This window comes from Callorhinus ursinus, unplaced genomic scaffold (assembly GCF_003265705.2).
Source record: "Callorhinus ursinus isolate GAN/ISIS: 27379988/994484 unplaced genomic scaffold, GSC_fseal_2.0 scaffold44, whole genome shotgun sequence".
Lineage (NCBI taxonomy): Eukaryota > Metazoa > Chordata > Mammalia > Carnivora > Otariidae > Callorhinus > Callorhinus ursinus.
This window is the reverse complement of record NW_027397106.1, coordinates 6,768,498-6,787,533: the sequence shown is the minus strand read 5'-3', so window position 1 is coordinate 6,787,533 and position 19,036 is coordinate 6,768,498. Positions and strand designations below refer to the sequence as shown.

At 51.7% G+C, this 19,036-nt stretch overlaps 1 protein-coding gene across 1 annotated transcript in view; it reads right to left on the bottom strand.

Moving 5' to 3' along the window:
• Window positions 1-1,644: 1,644 nt before the first annotated feature.
• The window catches only part of VDR (vitamin D receptor), a 47,664-nt gene continuing 30,272 nt past the window's right edge, over window positions 1,645-19,036 (bottom strand). The window contains exons 5-10 of the mRNA XM_073882076.1: window positions 16,188-16,372; window positions 15,815-15,935; window positions 12,374-12,545; window positions 6,181-6,332; window positions 5,851-5,967; window positions 1,645-4,494 (exon numbers count right to left, since the gene is read on the bottom strand). Of these exons, the coding sequence (XP_073738177.1) occupies window positions 4,235-4,494; window positions 5,851-5,967; window positions 6,181-6,332; window positions 12,374-12,545; window positions 15,815-15,935; window positions 16,188-16,372 (1,007 nt within the window). The 3' untranslated portion in view covers window positions 1,645-4,234. The remainder of the gene's footprint in view (window positions 4,495-5,850; window positions 5,968-6,180; window positions 6,333-12,373; window positions 12,546-15,814; window positions 15,936-16,187; window positions 16,373-19,036) is intronic.

The following is a 19,036-nucleotide window of genomic DNA, read 5'->3' as shown; positions in this document are numbered from 1 at the left end:
GATGCTTAACGACTGAGCCACCCAGGTGCCCCTCCTTTTATTTACTTTTAATGAATTTTTTTTTAAGATTTTTTTTTTATTTCTTTATCCTAACCCTAAGGTCTTTTGGGGGCGCCTTCCTCTCAGTTTATGGTAACACACAGCCTTGGAGATTCTGTATTCCTCTAGTTCATCCATAAAATGCTAAATCAGATTCTCCTAATAGTTTTCAAGACCTTCCTCTTCACACTTCTCCAGCCAGAGACATGCCCATTTATGCAGCTGTTGACTTCCTTCTCGAAGCTCGTTCATCTTTCACGACAAAATAGCCCTCGGGCTCTCTCCCCGATTCTTCTAACTACCATCTCATCTCGTGGTGACACACTATAGTCTTTTGTCTGAAATCTTCACCGATACTTCTGAAAAATTAAAGTAAATCACATCTACGCGTTTCCAGACTAGCCGACTTATCCTAAAATAAATGCACTGGTTGCGCATGACTTCCCCGTTCACAGAGCGCGTGTCTTTGGTTGGGTCTTTTTGCTTGCTGCATCTAGGGGTGCTGCCTTTATCATACACCTCACTTCCTTGGGGAATGGAGTGGGGTGCCTCAGTTCCTCTGGGGCCCTTGAGAGTCTGTTTAGGCACAGGAGACCTTTGCAATTCTCCAAGTCACCGACACAACATTTTGAATACGAGGCACATTTTTTTGTCAACAGTGGCCTGGTTCTCGTTCTTGAGGGTCTCAGGTAAGAGCCACACTGGATTGGACCCACCACATGTGACCCCCTGCTTTCTGCGAGTAGAGCACAGTTCGACCAATCACCGCCAGTTTCCGCATGTCAGGGCCTGCTTCGGGAATGGGAACCCCCCCTTACATCCTCTTCGGTAGAGAGCTGACCAGACTGTTATCTGTCATTTGTCAGGCTCCTCAACTCAGTTGGAGGTGGACTAATGCAGCAGTTAATGAATGGCTTCCGGAGCCAGCTGCCGAGGGTTCAAATCCTATCCCCGGGTGAGTTACCCCTCGGTCAGATGGGGTTCATAGTAGCCTAGCTCCCCTGGGGTCCAAGTTGGTTTGCATAAGATTTATTTACAGCAGTACTTACCACAAAGTACGTGCTACGTAAGTATAAGCTCATTTTATTACCATAAGCAAAGCTTTCTTCATTTGTTTATTTGACAAATTTCTGGCAACTTGATATTCTCTTTGGAAATCGCCGAGGAGGCACTCTGTAAAGCCTTCTTTTGCTCCTTTATTCCTTTCCCCTGATCCGTCTTACACTCCAACCTTCTCTGTTGGGAGGACCCCACTTGCTTCCAGTTAACCTCGCAGATGGATTTTCCCATCTCCCAGAATCTTGCGTCTTTGGCATCTAGGTGTGCACTTTCCAGCATTTCCAATAATATGCTTTAAACATTTTAGACTTATAAATGTCTACCTTCATTCTCTCATTCTAAAATAGAAGAGATGACAATATTTTCTTCCACTCCGGTCCTGGGACACCTCACTTTTCCTCCCGTCTTCTCCTCCCCCACTCCTAGACTGCCCTTCGGTAGTGAGCTGGTGTCGTGGGTCCCCGGGGCTGAGGAGCTGGTGTTTCCAGGGTGTCCAGTGGGGTGCCCTGAAGAACGCAGTGCCAGAGGGAGAAGTGGGAAGGTGGAAACATTACAAAGACAAATGCACTTTATTGATAAGGCAACAGCATTATACAGAGCTGAGGCAGAGACCCCGTCTGGCCGGGGCCACACTGGGGCAGGGGTTTCTGATTCACATTGAGACACAGGCTGAGGTGTCCCTCCTCCTCCTCCTGATGGGTCAGCAGGGTGACAACTCAGGGAAGGAACGCAGGGGTCCAGGATCTAGATTTGCTGTCTGAAATCTAGACCCTCCCCTAGGGGACTAGGGCAGCCTTCGGCGGGAGGGGGGGGTGCGGGGCGGGAAATGGGGTCTGAGCACAAGTGTGGTGTAGTGAATAGAGCACTGCACTGGGTGGGAAGTCCACAGACCAGGCCCATCCCTGGAGCTCTTTCTAACTAGCTGTCTGAGCTCGGAGGACCACACCCTCTGCCAAGGGTCAGGTTTTCTTTAGCAAGGAAGTTGAACTAGTGTAGCAATTTTTAAGCCTTTCTTCCCCCCACTGACTAGCATGCTAGACCAGTGTCTTCTGCAGCTAAAATCCAACAAGGGCCTCTCCCTAATTCGTGAACAGCAAGGACAATAACGATAGCTGATGTATAGAATTTTTTTACAATGTACGTTTCCCCCCATAAATATCTCCTCATCAGTGATGCCTACTACCTGCTACATTAGAATGTGGTAAAAAAAAAAAAAAAAAAAAAAAAATGGAGTCTGATTCTGAAAACAACTCCTAGCTAATAAATGTCAACCTTGGCCATATCGAAGGTACTGTGCCGTGAGAAACGTGGCTGGCAGAGGTTTCTCCACCAGCAGAAACACCGGGGCTGGTGGACGCGGACAGTGCTCACAGAGGAAGCCTCACTGCTCCCCGGGGTCCTCAGAGAACAGCGAGGGAAGGTGGGGGCAGCATCGGACCGACAGGAGCTCCTCCCCAGTGAGTCATCGAAAGCAGCCGCCTTCCCCAAACTCAAGCAACCATCTGAGGGACGTTCTCTGACTCCTGGAGGGAGCCCCTCCGCAGTGGCCCCACACACCTACAACTCACTCACCGGGGGACCCCACCCCAGGGGAAACAGAGTGAGAGTTCCCACCTCCCGGGTTGGACCGACTATGGAAGGGAAAATGGAGTGTGAGGTTAAGTACACCCCACCCCTTCTGAATTTGGGGTGCTGGAGTGAGAATAAGAAGCGAACCAGCCCCACATGACTCCACCCCTGGATGCTCCCTCAGCCTAGCCACGCGAGGCCAGCCCGCTCTCCCTCCACCCACAGCGAGGTGTTGGAGCACTAGCTCCTGGGTCTCTGGGGGACGGCAGTCTTGGAACTACACCTCGATGGGCCCCCTGGGAGGGCAGGGCCTGGGCTGTCGGGGTCTGAGGTTCTTCTCTTCCATCCCACCTTGCCAGGCGGAAAAGAGGTGGCAACGCGGGTGAGCAGAGGGGCACCGCTTCTCCAGGCCGTGGGGGATTTGGGAGAGTGCGCCCATCTCAGGGTCACCCTCCACCGTCCCAGGGTGAGGCCCCTCCAGCACCCACGGCCACTGGTTCTCTCTCTCCTGAGTGGGAGGCAAGGCACTGGCAGGGTGAGGATGAAGATGCTGCTGGGCATTTCTCTGCAACCTGGGGGCAATTCCGTCTTGCCACGTAGATCATCGGAAGGGGAGCTCTGGCCTCCACCAACCTCTCAGATCCAGGTCAAGGAGCCATGGGCTTGGAGACAGGGACAGCTGTGGCCACCATCCACCACTCTCCTGTGAGGCCGGCTTTGCCCGTCCCCCACTTCCTGGGCCCTGCCCTCCTCCCTCCTTGGGCCCCTCGGCGGGTGGGTTCTGGGCTAGTGGTCCCTGCCGGCGGGGGGGGAAGCCCGCCTGACCATCGCTACTTCGGGAAGAATGTCACCATAGCAATGGGATGAAGGTAGGCACTGATGTGTTAGGTGAGTGCCCTCTGGCCAGCAGAGGTGGGTGAGGGGGGAGGTGTGACCTTTGTCACCTTGTGTTTGGTCATCCTTGGCAGTGAGTGTCCTAGACAGGCCAGGGCTGGGAAGGCAAAGGGAGAGGGCCCCATCATGGCATGAAACAGCACGGACTGGCAGCAGGATGGGATGGGGGGCGAGGGGCGGGGGTTGTGGCGAGTTATTCATCGTGGGTGGGGCAGCGGGAAGGAGAGCCCCACTCGGCTCTGGGCATCCGGGCCAGGTGTGGCGGGGAGGTCCGGGCATCTCTGTCCCTGAGGAATGGGCGCGTTTCTTGGGCCTCGCTGTTCCCTCAGCAGCAACCAGGGGCCACTTTTGGAGCCGGAGGGCCATCCCTGGGCGAGGCCCCACCTTCACCATCCGCCCTCTGTCCCGACTTGAGTTTCTTGGTCAAATAAACAGCAACTCCTCATGACTGAGGTCTCAAGGGACTGCGGGCAGCCTGTGGCCAGCAGGAAGGGGAGACCGGGTGCTAGGTCGTGCAGGAGACTGGGTGGGCTGACTGGGGAGGGGAAGTGCGGGAGGAGCGGCTGGGCCCCGGAGGGGGCGGGGAGGCCTGCGGGGCAGCAGCGGGCCCCAGGCCAGGGCACAAGGCCCCCGAAGAGCAGCCCCGCCCAGGGGCCCGGGCAGGCTGGCCTAGTCAGGAAATCTCATTGCCAAACACCTCCAGCACGAGGGGTGTGAGCTTCATGCTGCACTCGGGCTGGAAGGAGAGGCAGCGATACTGCTTGGAGTGCTCCTCATTGAGGCTACGCAGGTCGGCCAGCTTCTGGATCATCTTGGCGTAGAGCAGGTGGCTGCCCGGGGGTGGGTGGCGGCAGCGGATGTAGGTCTGTAGTGTGTTGGACAGGCGGTCCTGGATGGCCTCAACCAGGGCAGCATCCTGCACCCCGGGACGGTCTGGGCGCACAGGGAGACGGGAGGAGAAGGCACAGGAGCTCTGAGCCAGGCCCCTTAATAGTCCATCTCCCCAGGACCCCTATGCCCAGACAGACACCCAACCTCAGCATCCTCCTGGGTCACCCCTATATGGCTGCTGACCTGTGACACCACAGTCCCCCCTAAAGCCTCTCAACCATTTCCCCTTGCATTTCGGATCAAGTGGCCCAGGTCCCATCCGGCCCTGTCTCCAGCTCAACTCTCTCCCTCTGTCTCTAGGCTCCCTGTTTCCATGAGTAAACTGATGTGCCATGCTCTCTGGCCTCCACGCTTCACATTTGTGTTCCCTCTGCCTGGAACCCAGCTCTTGTGTCTTTGCCTCTTACTGATCCTTCAGGTAACAGCTTAAAAGATCTTCCTCAAGCGGGCCATTCCCGATGACCCCCCCCCCACCTCCATTCCCCAGACTGCATCAGTTTCTCTCCTTCTAGTATACCCTGCTATAGTATCAGACACTTGTTTATTTTTAAAACTTTCATCACATTAAAATTAGTCATTAAATAGTAATTGTTTAATGTCTCCTCCTACAGTTCATGGAAGAGAAGTCTGTGTCCTGTTTGCTGCTAAATCCCAATGCCCAGCACAGGGCCTGCTACCTGGTAGGTGCTCAATAAATCATCGCTGAGTGTAGGAAGGAATGAATGAGTGAATGCTGGCCGGGCAGGGGGAGGAGAGCCCACGTTCCTTCCATGGGTCCTCAGCTCATCCCTCACCCGTGGGTCCTCAGCTCATCAAGCCATTTGCTTGTTCCCTCAACACAGGTGGAGGCAGGGCTGCCCCCCGCCCTTAGGCCTCATCACTAATATAACATCCCCAGGATCACAATAACCTCCTTCTCAGCCTCTCTCTCTCTCTCTTCCCACCCCAACAGACAGAAGAGCTCAGGGCCACAGCACACTGCCTCCAAAATCCGTCGGGTAAGCTTCCGAGGCAGAAGCATCTGTAAGCCCCAAGTTTTTCTACCCTACCCCAGAGGTGATCTCAAGTGTCAGCAAAGTTCAGTCCAGTTCACATAAGAGCAGAACCTGAGTACTGGGGACATCCGGACCTGTCTGTGGCCTGAGAAGCCCCATTTATCTGGTTCCTCAGCGTCCCACCTATGAATCAGCTATGGTCTCAGGGCCATGGGCAGTGAAGGACCTCTCAACATACACACATCATATGGGCTGTGCAAAACCAGCAAAGTGGGTATTTCCTTGTCTCTCTTTCGTTTTGCCCCCTCCTCCCTCCAGACTGCCCTGCTGGCCTTCAGCTGGGCTTAGTGCTCCACGTCCCCCCTTCCCAGGGCCCCGAGGTCCCCACCGCTAGGCCCCATACCTGGGGAGACAATGCAGATGGCCATGAGCAGGACGTGTTCCTCCTCATGCAAGTTCAGCTTCTTCAGCCCCACCTGGAACTTGATCAGGGGCTCAATCAGCTCCAGGCTGTGTCCAGCTACGAGACAGATGGCCAGACGCGGTGGGCGGAACCGAGGAGCTGCCTACCCAACCACCCCACCTCCAACCCCGACTGGGCCTGTCTCTTACCCTTCTCACCTTGTTGCTGCCTAGCCCCCTCGGATGCACCTGATCGGGGCCCATGACCCCAGGAAGCGCAGGGCCAGAGTCTAGGAGCAGAGGATGGGGTGGAGGTGGGGCCTGAAGGTACCTTTGGCCACATCACTGATGCGGTACTTGTAGTCCTCGCTGCCACAGGTCCAGGACATGTCGTCCATGATGAAGGACTGGTTGGAGCGCAACATGATGACCTCGATGGCACTTGACTTCAGCAGCACAATCTGGTCATCAGAAGTGAGGTCTCTGCCAGGGAGGGCAGGGAGGAGTCAGGTTACTGGTCAAGAGCTTCAAGTCATGCAAATCACTGTAGCATTTTGACAGGCGCCTGCCAGGTGACCAGCATGTGCCCTGGGTCCTTCACTGAAGAGCTGGTGGTCTGATCAGAAAGGAAAAAAGACTGTTTCCCTGAGGGAGAACATCTCAAGACTGTGATTGTGCACCAAGGCTGGAAGTAAATGAGCTCAGTTACTAAGGCAGAGAAAACCCAGGGACTTACTGGGGTCCCCAGGCCTAGGTGGCCAGAGCTATTAGGGGCAGGAAGAAGAGCCTGGGGGTGCTCTCAGGGTTAGAGCATGAATGCGGGGGTCAGCAAGAGGTATGGCCACAGTCATCTTCAACACCTCTCATGCCTTCTTTTTCTCCCCTTCCTGTCCTCTGGTCCTTCCCAGACGTAAAGCTCAGCCAACTCTCTCTCCAGGACCTCTCTTGAGCCCTTGACCTCCTTCCCACTACTATCAGGACTGTTCTGGTTCAGAGCTCCATCATCTTTTTCAGTTGCCTCTTATTAGAACTCTAGAACCAAGTCTCTCTCGGGTCTCTCCTCCATGGTGCTTACGGCTCCTGCAGGGAGATATTGCCTGTGCTCAGAAACACTCCCTGACTCTCAGCCCCCTCAGGATCAAGCCCATGCTCCATCCCTTGGCTCCAACCTATCTTTCCAGCCTGCTTCCCCTCACAAACTCCACCAACCCTCCATTCTCGCAACTTCACACTACTCCGCATTCAGTGTCATGTGTTCTTACACCAGCTTGCCTTTGGGCATGTGACAGCTTCAGCCAAGAATGCCTTGCTTCTACTGCTCCACCTCATCTTCCTGACTCTGAACCTGGTGAGGTCTCCCTTGGAGACCCCCCAGCCCCATTACCTTCAGTAGGATTAGAACCATTTCTTCACGGCCTGCAGCTTGCACTCCTACTTTGCCCTTCCCCCTTCAGCTCTGCTCTTTACATGCTTGTGTGTGTCTCGGAACATGCAAGCTCCTTGAGGGCCAGCACCACTTCCCAATTCCCTCAGTGTTGCCCACACAATGATTATTGAGCCCTGAGCACAACAAGGTCAACAAATATGTGCTGATGAGTCAAGAGGCCAATGACTAGTTCTACTATTCTGAGTCACGAGCTGGGCTTGCCTGAACAATGACAAGGAAAAAGCAGCACCCACAGATCAACTTGCTTCCAGTTTTCTCTCCTTTTCTCTTCCTGACTACATTTCCACCTGGATATCTCATGGAAGGGCTGCCGCCCTCTCCCATGGCTGCACTTTGGTACATGGAGAGGTGGGAAGCAGATGCTAATGGACGGAGAGTTCTGTATCAGCAGGTGATAGATGATGGCTAGGATGGCCGCCAAGGGTCTGCACTGAAAACAATCTCAAAGCGCTCGAGTTGGAAGGCCCCCCTTGGAGGCTATGCGATCCATTTCCTTCTTCAGCATTCCCTACAGATGCAGGATATTTCTGGGGCCAGGATACTTGAGGTCTCTGGATCTAGCCATGAGGTTTTTAACTCCTGGGTTTATAGCTTCTTCTATTGAGCTACACCCACAGGATGACACACTCATCCACTGCTTGTCATTCTGTCCTCTCAAGGAACACAGAACTAGACTTCTCCATTAGCCATGGGGCATCTTTTAACCATTTAAACAAAGTTACCATGTGCCCCTGCCTCTTCTCCAGGACAGACAGCCCTGATGACATGGTGCCTAGACATCTCACCACCCTTGCCACTTTTCTCTTGATGCTCAGTACACATTTCTCTTGATGCTCAGTACACATTTTAAAAATAAAAACTAATGCCTCATTTTAGTTTTAACTCATTACACAATAAAAGATACTCATTATGAAATCTTTGCAAAACACAGAAAATATAAAAGCAAATAAAAATTGTTCATAAACACAATGACCATTTTGGTCTATTTCCTTCCTATCTTTTTTTTAGATGCAAATCTCTCTCTCCCTCTTTTAAATTTATTTATTTGTGAGAGAGAGAGAGAGAGAAAGAGAGAGCACACCTGTGGACAGAAGAAGAGAATCCTCAAGCAGACCCCCTGCTGAGTGTGGAGGCTGTCTTGGGGCTCGATCTCAGGACCCACGAGATCATGACCTGAGCAGAAACCGAGTCGGATGCCCAACCGACTGAGCCACCCAGATGCACCGCAAATCTCTCTTTTTCAAACATACTTGAGTTCATGGTAATTCTGTGTCCCACTTCTTACATCATGAGCAATTCTTTGGCCCAGTCCATAGCTAGTTGCATAAAATTACATCTTATCAACATACTATAAGTTATTTAATCAGCCTCCCATCCACCTATCTCGGGACATTTTGGTTGCTTCTAACTTTTGCCATTATAAGTAATTCTGTGAGGCATTTCTTTGTACATAAGCTTTTGTTCAATGGCCCATTTGAAGTGGATGGACGGAAGTGAACTTGCCAGAGAGATTTCAGGGGCACTTCTCCTACTGTGATCCAGGCACATGGCTCCTATGAAAGCAAACCTAGAACGACCTCAGATTATGGCCAGAAACCCAGGGACTTTCTAAGTGCAAGTCACAGCCAGAAGAGGGGATGGGGGCAGGTGGAAATGACGGGGAAATCGGTAAGAGAGCTCCTTCCTGCTGACAGGCACCAGTTCAGGCTCTGTGCCTCCTCCCTGGACCTGTGTAATGTCTATATCCCCTGATCAGTTTTCACACCGGTGGCCAGCTGCTTCTGGGCACCTGGGCGGTGCTCTGGAGACCTGCGGCTGTCTGGTTGTCCCCGCCCCCAGGCAGAGCCCAGCCCCTCCTCGCCTGCATTCCCACGGTACCTCCAGTAGACCTCTCTTGGTTCTTATCTCTTCACTGCAATTGTCTCATGTCTATCTCTTCCATCAGACACTGAGCCCTGGAGGTCAGGAACTGTGTCCTAGTCAACTTGTATCCTTCACAGTTTATGGAAGAAAGCTATTTGTTACATAAATGAGCAAGTGAAGACAGAGGAGAGGACATGGGAGGAGGGACACACACTATGGCCTCAGGCCTCTGACCCAGGAAGGAGCCCCTGGGAATAGAAATGACAGTGAGGTCAAAGGTCTTTCGCCCAGAGGGCTGGGCTTCAGCTGGTTTGGCCTGGTCTGTCTTACACCTCTCTTGGCAATGAAACCTGGGGGTCCTTGGTTCTCAGGTCCAAGATGGCTCCTGGCCATTTGGATGCTGCTCCTGATTTCACTTCCTCCATGCCTTTCTTTCTTAAAAGATTTTATTTATTTATTTGACAGAGAGAGAGAGAACACAAGCAGGGGGAGGGGTTGCAGGGGAGGGAGAAGCAGGCTCCCTGCTGAGCAGGGAGCCCGACAATGCAGGGCTCCATCCCAGGACCCTGGGACCATGACCTGAGCTGAAGGCAGATGCTCAACCCAGGCACCCCACCTCCAGGTGAAACACTTAGGGCGGGAGATTTGTGGGGTGCAGAGGGAGAGGCTGAGGAGGGGAGGTGGGAAGCAGGAGCAGGGCCAAGGCACACCACAGTGCAGTTCACACCCAGCACGGCCTATTCAGTCCTGCCCCACTTTGGTCCCATGCCTGCACTGGAGTCTCAGCCTGCCCCCCCCCCCCCCCCCCCCCCCGCACTCACCCACACAGAAGTCTCATCCTGCCCTCCCCACACCCTCCACCCTTGCCTACAGGCAGCAGGATCAAAGCCACCAGGGACATAGCCACTGTTCTCTCACTTCTTGGAAAAACAGAACCCCTAAGCACAGAAACCAGCAGAGCTGGAGAGCTGTGGGGCTGGCCCCATATGGGGCCCACCAGAGCCGGGGCTCTGGCCTCTGTCCAGGCTCGGTGTCACCTCTGTCCAGCCACAGAGAGTATCCCCATCAGTGGCCCCCCCACCCACAGAGCTCTTGGCCAGGCCTGCTCCCTTTTTACTGGGACACCTTCCATTCTGAGATTTCCTAAGTCACTCTGAAGAGAGAGAAGCCAACCCAAGCACGTGCAGGATCAGTGTAACAGATCTGGGATCAGTAGCTGGATCAATTCAGTGTCTGTTCCTATATAACTTACTTGGGCCATGACTGCGCGGCTAGACTGGGGAACCGGCGAAAATGAGGCTGGATGTGGGAGGAAGGGGGCAGACTACAACGCGTCCTTGGAGAGAGACATTAAAGGCAGGGTCATGCTGTTTGTCAGAGTATATGTGGCCAGGGTAACCAAGGGCATGGGAGAAAAATGGGATTTTGGTTTACTCACTACAGGGTGCTGCGTTGAGGTCATCTGGTTAAATAAATATCCTTTTTTAAGGACAGTTTTGCCATGTGTGCCATCCCAGCCACCACTTAGAATCAGCAAACCCGAGCATCTGGACAGAGCTTCAGGGGCCCTGTGCCCCAGCTCCCCACCGGGCTAGGAAAGAGGTGAGGACTGCTTTCTGGAGCTGGGATAGAAGCGGGGTGCTACTGCATATCCTTCAGCACGGTGAGGTGTTTTTGTCTCTAGCTGTTTACACAAAACAAGACTTTGGAACAGCCCGAGTTTGCAAACACTAACTTGAAGAGTGTGGGAGGGAGCTGGAACTCGGGCTAAGCGGAATGTGTTATCAGCTCCAAGGAAAGGCTCTGGAGGATAAGTCCCAGGCCCAGTGCGACACTGCACTCACAGGTGACACTCGGTAGCTCATTCATGCTAGATGCCACAGTGGCCTTGGCTCCTTCTGCAACCAAAATGTGTGATGCGGTAGGGGTGTCTCAAGGGTGTCTCGATGCAGTAAGCGAGTTTGATGTTTTCTCTTCTTTACAATTTCCACATGAATTCCCAGGGACGAGCACAGGAGAGCCCCTGGTCTCTGAGCTGCTGAGAGGCATAAGATCACACAGAGCCAGCAATCTCAGGGCGGACACAAACTGGGAAGAACTGGGCTGGGTGCTCTGAATTATCACCATGTAGCTGTCAGTGAGGTCACTGAGACAGTGACTGATGGCTTCCTTGAACGGCAGAGAGATTCACGAAACAATAACTAGCACATCACATTAGTTCCCATTCAGAGCTGGCCAAGGTCAAATAATCTGGGGCTCCCAGAATTGCAGCACTGAATCTGAGCACTGGCATCTGGAAAGCACTCAGAAGCCCCTTCTGCTGGCAACTGCTAATACTGCTCCTTGACCTGAGGCCAACAGTAATTGCTAGCAATTTCTTTCTTTCTCTTTCTCAACCGCGTTGTCTATGTATTATATGGCAATGCTCCAAATGATAGAAATAATGTGTCAATAATGTGTCAATATAACTACCTCCCAACATTCTACTAAAAGCATCTACACTCTCTTACTTTAAGAAAATTTAATACTGCACGGCTATGTAAATAGAAGTATATGAGCCATTATTACTAAAACAATAAAACAGTTGAATGAAATTTGTATCAATGAATCTATAACAGATGATCTTTACTCCAGTAGAACTCCTTACACGTATATGTTTTGGCAAAGGTCTCAGTATGGTTAGGAAAATGCCTTTTCACAGAAATTTGGGTGACGGAGGCCCAGGTTATGTGTTCCAGGAAACCTGTCTCCCTCTGGGATCCCTAAATTATTTCACAAGTCCACTTGCGCAACCCTTTCTCCTCTCTATCACTTCATTTTGGTTTCAGATTAGGGTGTGGAGGGTTAATGGAGGTTTAATTTAAAGGGTTAGCATGGGGATTAGGCCCAAGCCAGCTGGAGAGCACACGGCAGTGAACTTGGAATTCTAGACCTTGGCTCTCACACATACTGGCTCCAGCACTAGAAAACAATCCTGGCTGGCCACCGAACCTCTCTGGGCTTCTGTTCTGTCATCCAGAAACTGTGGGGGGGGGGGGGGGGGACGGATAGCTCTTCTAGCGTGGGCCTGCTGGGTAACGTAGATGGGTCGTACTTCCCAGAGATTCGGACCTAGGAGGCCTCAGGTAGGGTCTGGGTCTCTATTTTGGGAAGCAGTGGATTGGTGACCTCCAGGCCTTCTTCTAGCTCAGTCTAGGAGTCTGTCTCTTCTTACCTGAACCCTGGAATCATCTTGGCAAAGCCGATGACCTTTTGGATGCTGTAACTGACCAGGTCAGCCAGGTGGGGCAGCATGGAGAGCTGGGATAGGTCCAGGGTCAGAGAAGAGTCATCTGAGTCTTCTTCCCTCAGATCCAGATTGGAGAAGCTGGTTGGCTCTATCACATCTGGGGAAGGATGAGGAGAGAGAAAGAGCTACTTAAGGATACTTGAGCCAGATGCCTTCCTGCTTGGCCCTGTGAGGACCTCCCATGCCCTTGCCGCAGGGCTAGCCAGGAATGCCACAGTGACTGCCTCTCTCCAAGGTCACTCTTCAGCCCAGGCTTTCCTCTAGGACTCCCCCTGGCTTTTCTTTCAAGCAGAGCAAGGCAGTACAAAGATCAGAGATACTCCAAGAAATGAGATTTCCTGGAGCCATGATTTTATAGACCACATGTTTCTAATGACCTCAAATCAAAGATGAATTTGGAATCAATGAACTTATGGAAAACAATGTTCAACCTCACTAGTGATCAAAGAACCACAGAGTAGAACATCTAGGCTTTTCACCTATAAACTAGAAACAAATACGTTTAAATGTGGATGCCAGTGTCAAGGAATTAGGCAACGCTTGTGCCATGGGGTACTAAAGGAAGCATAAATTTGTGCAAGTAATTTAGGGAGCTATTTGACAGTAGGCATCAGAAGCCTATGATGATGTATATTCTTTGACCATTAACCCTACTTCCATAAATTCATCATAAGGAAAAAAAATCTGGAACAAGTGCAAATATTTAGCCACAAGCATACTGTTATCTTAATGAAAAGCTGGGACACAATCTAGATTAGATATGTTATTGTACATTCATACCCCAGAATACTAATCAGCCTTTAAGCATATATTCCAGAAGCATACTGATGGCATGAAAATATGATACGATGTACTGTTAAAAGAAAAAAGCGAGTTACCAGATTGTGTATAGCATAATTCCACCTGGAAATATACATATGCATTTAAAGAAAAAAAAGAGATGGGAAAGAGATACATCACAGTGTTAACAGTGATTACCGTTGGGTAGTAGGTTTAAAGATTTTACATATATAAAAATACATATTTATTTTATATATATTATTTAGCTGATATTTTCTTAATGCCCACAGTAAACGTGTATTACCTTTGCTTAATATTTTTAAATTAAAAGGATGCCTGGGTGGCTCAGGTCATGATCCTAGAGTCCTGGGATCTAGCCCTGCATAAGGCTCCCTGCTTAGCCAGAAACCTGCTTCTCCCTCTCCCACTCCCCCTGCTTGTGTTCCCTCTCTAGCTGTCTCTCTCTCTTTGTGTCAAATAAATAAATAAAGTCTTTAAAAAATATTTTTAAATTAAAAATGTTAACTAGTTTGAATCTTATTTATTTATTTATTAAATTAAGTAATTTCTATGCCCAACCTGGGGCTTGAATTCATGACCCTGAGATCAAGAACTGCATGCTGTGTCAACTGAGCCAGCCAGGTGTTCCTTTAAATCAATATATGCTATATTGAACTTAACATTGGTGGGGCTGAGCACCTCATATCAATTAACCTATGAGGGTATCAAAACTATCAAATAATACGGAATTATTAAAAGCTAAATGTGTAACATGCAGACTGATCCTCATCGATGAAAATAAATACCCCACCAATTGGAAAGAGCAACAAAGTAAGGAAAGAAAATTAACACTTGAGGGGCACCTGGGTGGCTCAGTTAAGCATCTGCCTTCGGCTCAAGTCATGATCCCAGGGTCCTGGGATCGAGTTCCGCATCGGGCTCCCTGCTGAGCAGGGAGCCTGCTTCTCCCTCTGCCCCTCCCCCCTGCTCATGCTCTTGCTTGCTCTCTCTCTCTCTCTCTCTCAAATGAATAAATTAAAAAACAATCTTAAAAAAAAAAAAAGAAAACTAACACTTGGGAAGAAACCCTACAAGACGAGGGGCTCAAAGGGTCAATCTCTGCAGTGGTCACTGCTTCTCTTTAGTCCCTGACCACCTCCCTCCTGTCACTCCTGGGTGGGTAGACACCATGTCTGGCTCCACTGCCACCCTTGTCCAGCTGACACGGAGACCCCTCCCACCTCTTGGGGATCTGGGCACAGATCCATCAGTAAGTACAGAAGTACCATATCTGAGGGTTCTAGTTCCCCAGAAGGAAGGGGTTTTCCCATCCTGCTGAATCCACGCAGAGGGCAGCAGAGTTGGGTGAGAGGCAGAGGGATGAAGGACAGGGGGAGGGGGAGGATGGAGCAGGAAGATGAAGAAGAAGGTGGAAAAGGACCATAAGAAGGAAAGCAAGGATGAGCTGGAGATGACGAGTGCTCCGGTGCTGTGGTGATCCCCCAGAGCTCAGGGTGGGGGGAAAGTAGGCTGCAATGGGACCTACATGTTCTCCCTGCACTCCAAATGTCACCTTCTAGGTTCCGATGACTGTAGTTAATGATACTGTTTTTTTTTTTTTTTAAGATTTTATTTATTTATTTGAGAGAGAGAATGAGAGATACAGAGCACGAGAGCGAAGAGGGTCAGAGGGAGAAGCAGACTCCCTGCCGACTCCAGGATCATGACCTGAGCCGAAGGCAGTCGCTTAACCAACTAAGCCACCCAGGCGCCCCAAGTTAATGATACTGTTTTGTATATTTGAAAGTTGCTAAGAGAGTAGATCTTAAAAGCTCTCAGCACAGGGCGCCTGGGTGGCTCAGTCGTTAAGCGTCTGCCTTCGGCTCAAGTCATGATCCCAGGGTCCTGGGATCGAGCCCCGCATCGGGCTCCCTGCTCGGCGGGAAGCCTGCTTCTCCCTCTCCCACTCCCCCTGCTTGTGTTCCTGCTCTCGCTGTCTCTGTCTCTGTCAAATAAATAAATAAAATCTTAAAAAAAAAAAGAACTATAGAATTAAAAAAAAAGTTCTCAGCACAATGAAAATAAAAACTTTGTAACTCTGAGACATGATGGATAGTAGCTATGCTTATTGTGGTCATCATTTTGCAACATATACATGTATCTAATTATTATGTTGCATACCTGAAACGAATACAACGTTCTATGTCAATTATATCTCAAAAGAACTGGAAAAAACCAAAAACAGAACCCCCCAAAAGGCCCAGGCTCAAAATACCCTTTAAAGGAACCAGGTTACCCACAGGGAGGAGGAAGGCAGGAGCAGAAGCCTGGCATGGAGGAAAGAGCAGGGACTCTGTAGACAGACCCTGCCCTGCCAGCCCCCAGCTTGGCCTCTTGCCCAGCATGAGCCCTGGGGCTAGTTAGCGGTCTTCAGTGAAAACAAGGTGGGGGCACTGTTCTGGGGACACTGTGTGGCACACAGTATGAAAGTGTTACCTTCCCATCCACAGCCAAGGACAGGTGGGCTGTGGAAGCTCTGGGGTCTTCTCCCACTGCTGGGCTCACTGGCGGCATGCATCGACTCACCTAGAGAGGCTGTGTAGTTATCTGAGCAGGAGGAAGAGGAGTCCCCAGAGAGGCTGGGTGTGTGGAGGGAGGAGGGCCTCGAGGAATGGCTCCCTCCACACCCATCCGCACGAGCTGGAGGCTGGAAGGGAGAGATGGAGTATCAGAAGCTCACATTGGGGGCCACTCTCCTACCTTGTCCCCGATTACTGACAGAAGTGGCTTCAAGGCAGGCCTGCGGGAGGGGGAGGCCTCCCCCACTCCAGAGCAGCCTCCACCCATGCCCTGGGTCTGGCTGGCCGTGGCCCTCCGTCCCCACTCCCACGCCCCAGCCCCAGCTGCAGCTCTTCACTCCGCAGCTCATCCTTCCCGGCCAGCCAGGGAGCGGACGTACCCGGAACTGGGTGAAGTCGGCATAGGTGGGGTCGTAGGTCTTGTGGTGGGCATCCAGCAGGATGGCGATGATGCGTTGCTGCTCCTCGGACAGCTTGGGCCGCAGGCTGTCCCTCAAGGCTTCCTCCTCCTTCCGCTTCAGGATCATCTCCCGCTTCCGCTGCACCTCCTCATCCGTCAGGATGACTGTGGGGCAGGAAGGGGGATGTTGGGAGGGCTGGGCCTGCAGCTCCTCCGAGAAACCTTCCTCCAGGTGCTTAAGGCAGAAGATGCGAGGGGCTTACAGGGTGGGGGGAGGCTTACTGCCATGGGGGACTCCGAGCCCACCATATGGATGGAAAACTGGGTTTCTATTGAAAGGGCAGGTGCATGAGACTGGAGGAAAAGGGATCTGAGAGGTGGGATGGTCAGGCCTTATTAGTGAGCCTGGGTTCTCAGGAGCAAGTGATCCGACTCTGGGCAAACTGTTTGAACTCTCTGGGCTTTTGTCATCTCATTAATCAAACAAGCAGTTTGCTCCATTAAAACCTCTTCTAAGGTCCTTTTGTGGTTCCTTCCTCCAGAAAGCGTGTGTATGTGGGGTGGCAGAGCGACAACACCGACCGTGGCGGATGGACTGTTCTGACAACTGAATGCATGTGTAACACAGAGCAGCTGCGTATGAAATGTCAAGCCCTGTCTTTCTCCCTCACATATTTGTCCGTGATCTTGACGGAGACATAGGGTGGGGGGGAAGAAGGGCGAGAGTCACTGTGCGGCCAGTCCCAGTGTCAGAAGCTAGGAGATGCTGAAAGACCCCTCTACAGGGGCATTCCCACGTCCAGGTTGCCAGGCATGGAACTTGGGCGTCTGATCTACTCTGACCAACTTAGCAAGACTCTGCGTCTTCGGTTCTCTGCAAAACAACCCCTCCTCCAGCCTGTCCAGTCTTGAAAGTTCTGCCCAGGGAAGTTTCTGAGCCCTCTAGAAATCCCAAAGATAACACCTCAAAGCCCTCACTTGCAGTTCTCTCCAGCTGCTAGCCCGCATGTCTGACGATGGGGAGACCGTAGGCCACCGTCGTCGGGCGGTGTGGGGGCTTCTAGGGTGGCGCCCACCTCACCGTGCTGGGCAGCTGCCCAGGAGGGCAGGGCTGTGAGCAGGGATGCCTGGCACAGCAGCCGGGCAAACAGACCTCCTGGCCGGGGCTTGCCGAGTGCTGACGGCAGGAGTGGGCACTGGGGCCCTTGGCCTGTAGCTACTTGCTCTGTGCTGGTGTTGCCAGCGCTTCTGCCCACAGAACTAGGGAGTTTCACAAGAGCGGGGAAAGCAACCAGAACCCCAGGATGGGTGGGTTCAACGCTTCAAGAGAGGCCCACTGGCCCAGACCCCTCAGGTGGGCAAAGAATGAAAGAAGCTGGCGGGAGGTGGAGGGAGAGCCTATGGGGTGTGGGGGTTGGGGAGTGGGCAACCAGAGCCTCCGGCACAGCAGGAAGGGAAGCCTGTGGCAAAGGATGGCAAGTTCCCTCCACAGCTGAGGTAAGCCCTACTAAGAGGAGACCTGGAGGAGGCCATGCCCAGCTGACTGACTCACCTGCCCAGAAAGCTGCCAGCCCTCTCCCACAGTGGGTGTCTGCTCAGACCCCAAGAGGTCAAGTAGGGTAGAAAAGGAAGGAGCAGGGAGCTTTGCACTGAAGGCAGGGTGTGGGTCCCTGGCCTGGGGAATCCAAGATTAGGTGTCTGGTCTTTCCTGCTCCCCTGAGGGTGGATGCAGGAGGTGCTGGGGCTGGAGTTGGGGGGCGAGAGTGGCATGCCACAGGCATCCATAGACATGCTTCTCAGCTTAACTGGGCTTTGATAATCTCTTGTGATTCTATGATGTCACTCTCCTGCTCAGAAACTTTTTCTGGATCCTTCCTTCTTACCATGGTCCAAGTTAAAGTCAAGATTCTCCATGATTTTACTTCTTCCTAACTTTCCATCCTCATTCCACAGTGCCTCTGGACACAGCTTCTGCTCTAGTCACATTGAGGCTGCTGACCTGCGAACATGACCTGCTCAGTCTTGTCACTGCCTTTCCACTTATGCTGGCTGCCTGTCCAACTGGGTCTTCTCTCCCCAACAGCTGGGCAAGTTCTCTCCGTTCTCCAGCACCCAGCCTTCAGCCCTCTTTTACCATGAAGCCTTTCTGGATTGCCCCGATCTGCACTGAGCTTTCATTTCTTTTTTCTGTGGTATGTCTCCTGTTTCCCACACATGTTGGCACCCAACTATCTTCTGCTCTGTAATAGTTATGGTTAGTACAGGCTCCAATAAATGCCCATATAGAGAGAACCTAAGATGTTCAAGATCTCTTTCACTAGAATGATAGGTTACCTGTGTTTCCCTCCTAATGGCTAGCCCAGCGAAGCTTCCTGGCCATGGTGTTTGCTCAGTAGTCTGATACACTGGACACTTAACACATCCACGCTGATTATATCTACTGTGTGCTAGTCATTGTCCTCTGTTCAGGAAATGACAGTGAGAAGTGCACCAATACGTGTGTCCTATCATGTCGGGATGGTACACGTCAGATACCAGTCCACTAGATACCTGAGCCCCGCTCACCTTTTCCATTTATTTATTTATTTATTTTAATGATTTTATTTATTTATTTGACAGAGAGAGAGAGACAATAAGAGAGGGAACACAAGCAGGGGGAGTGGGAGAGGGAGAAGCAGGCTTCCCGCCGAGCAGGGAGCCCGATGTGGGACTCGATCCCAGGACCCTGGGATCATGACTTGAGCCGAAGGCAGTCGCTTAACGACTGAGCCACCCGGGTGCCCCTCACCTTTTCAATTTAAATAATTGTGATTGAAATATTTTCAAGAC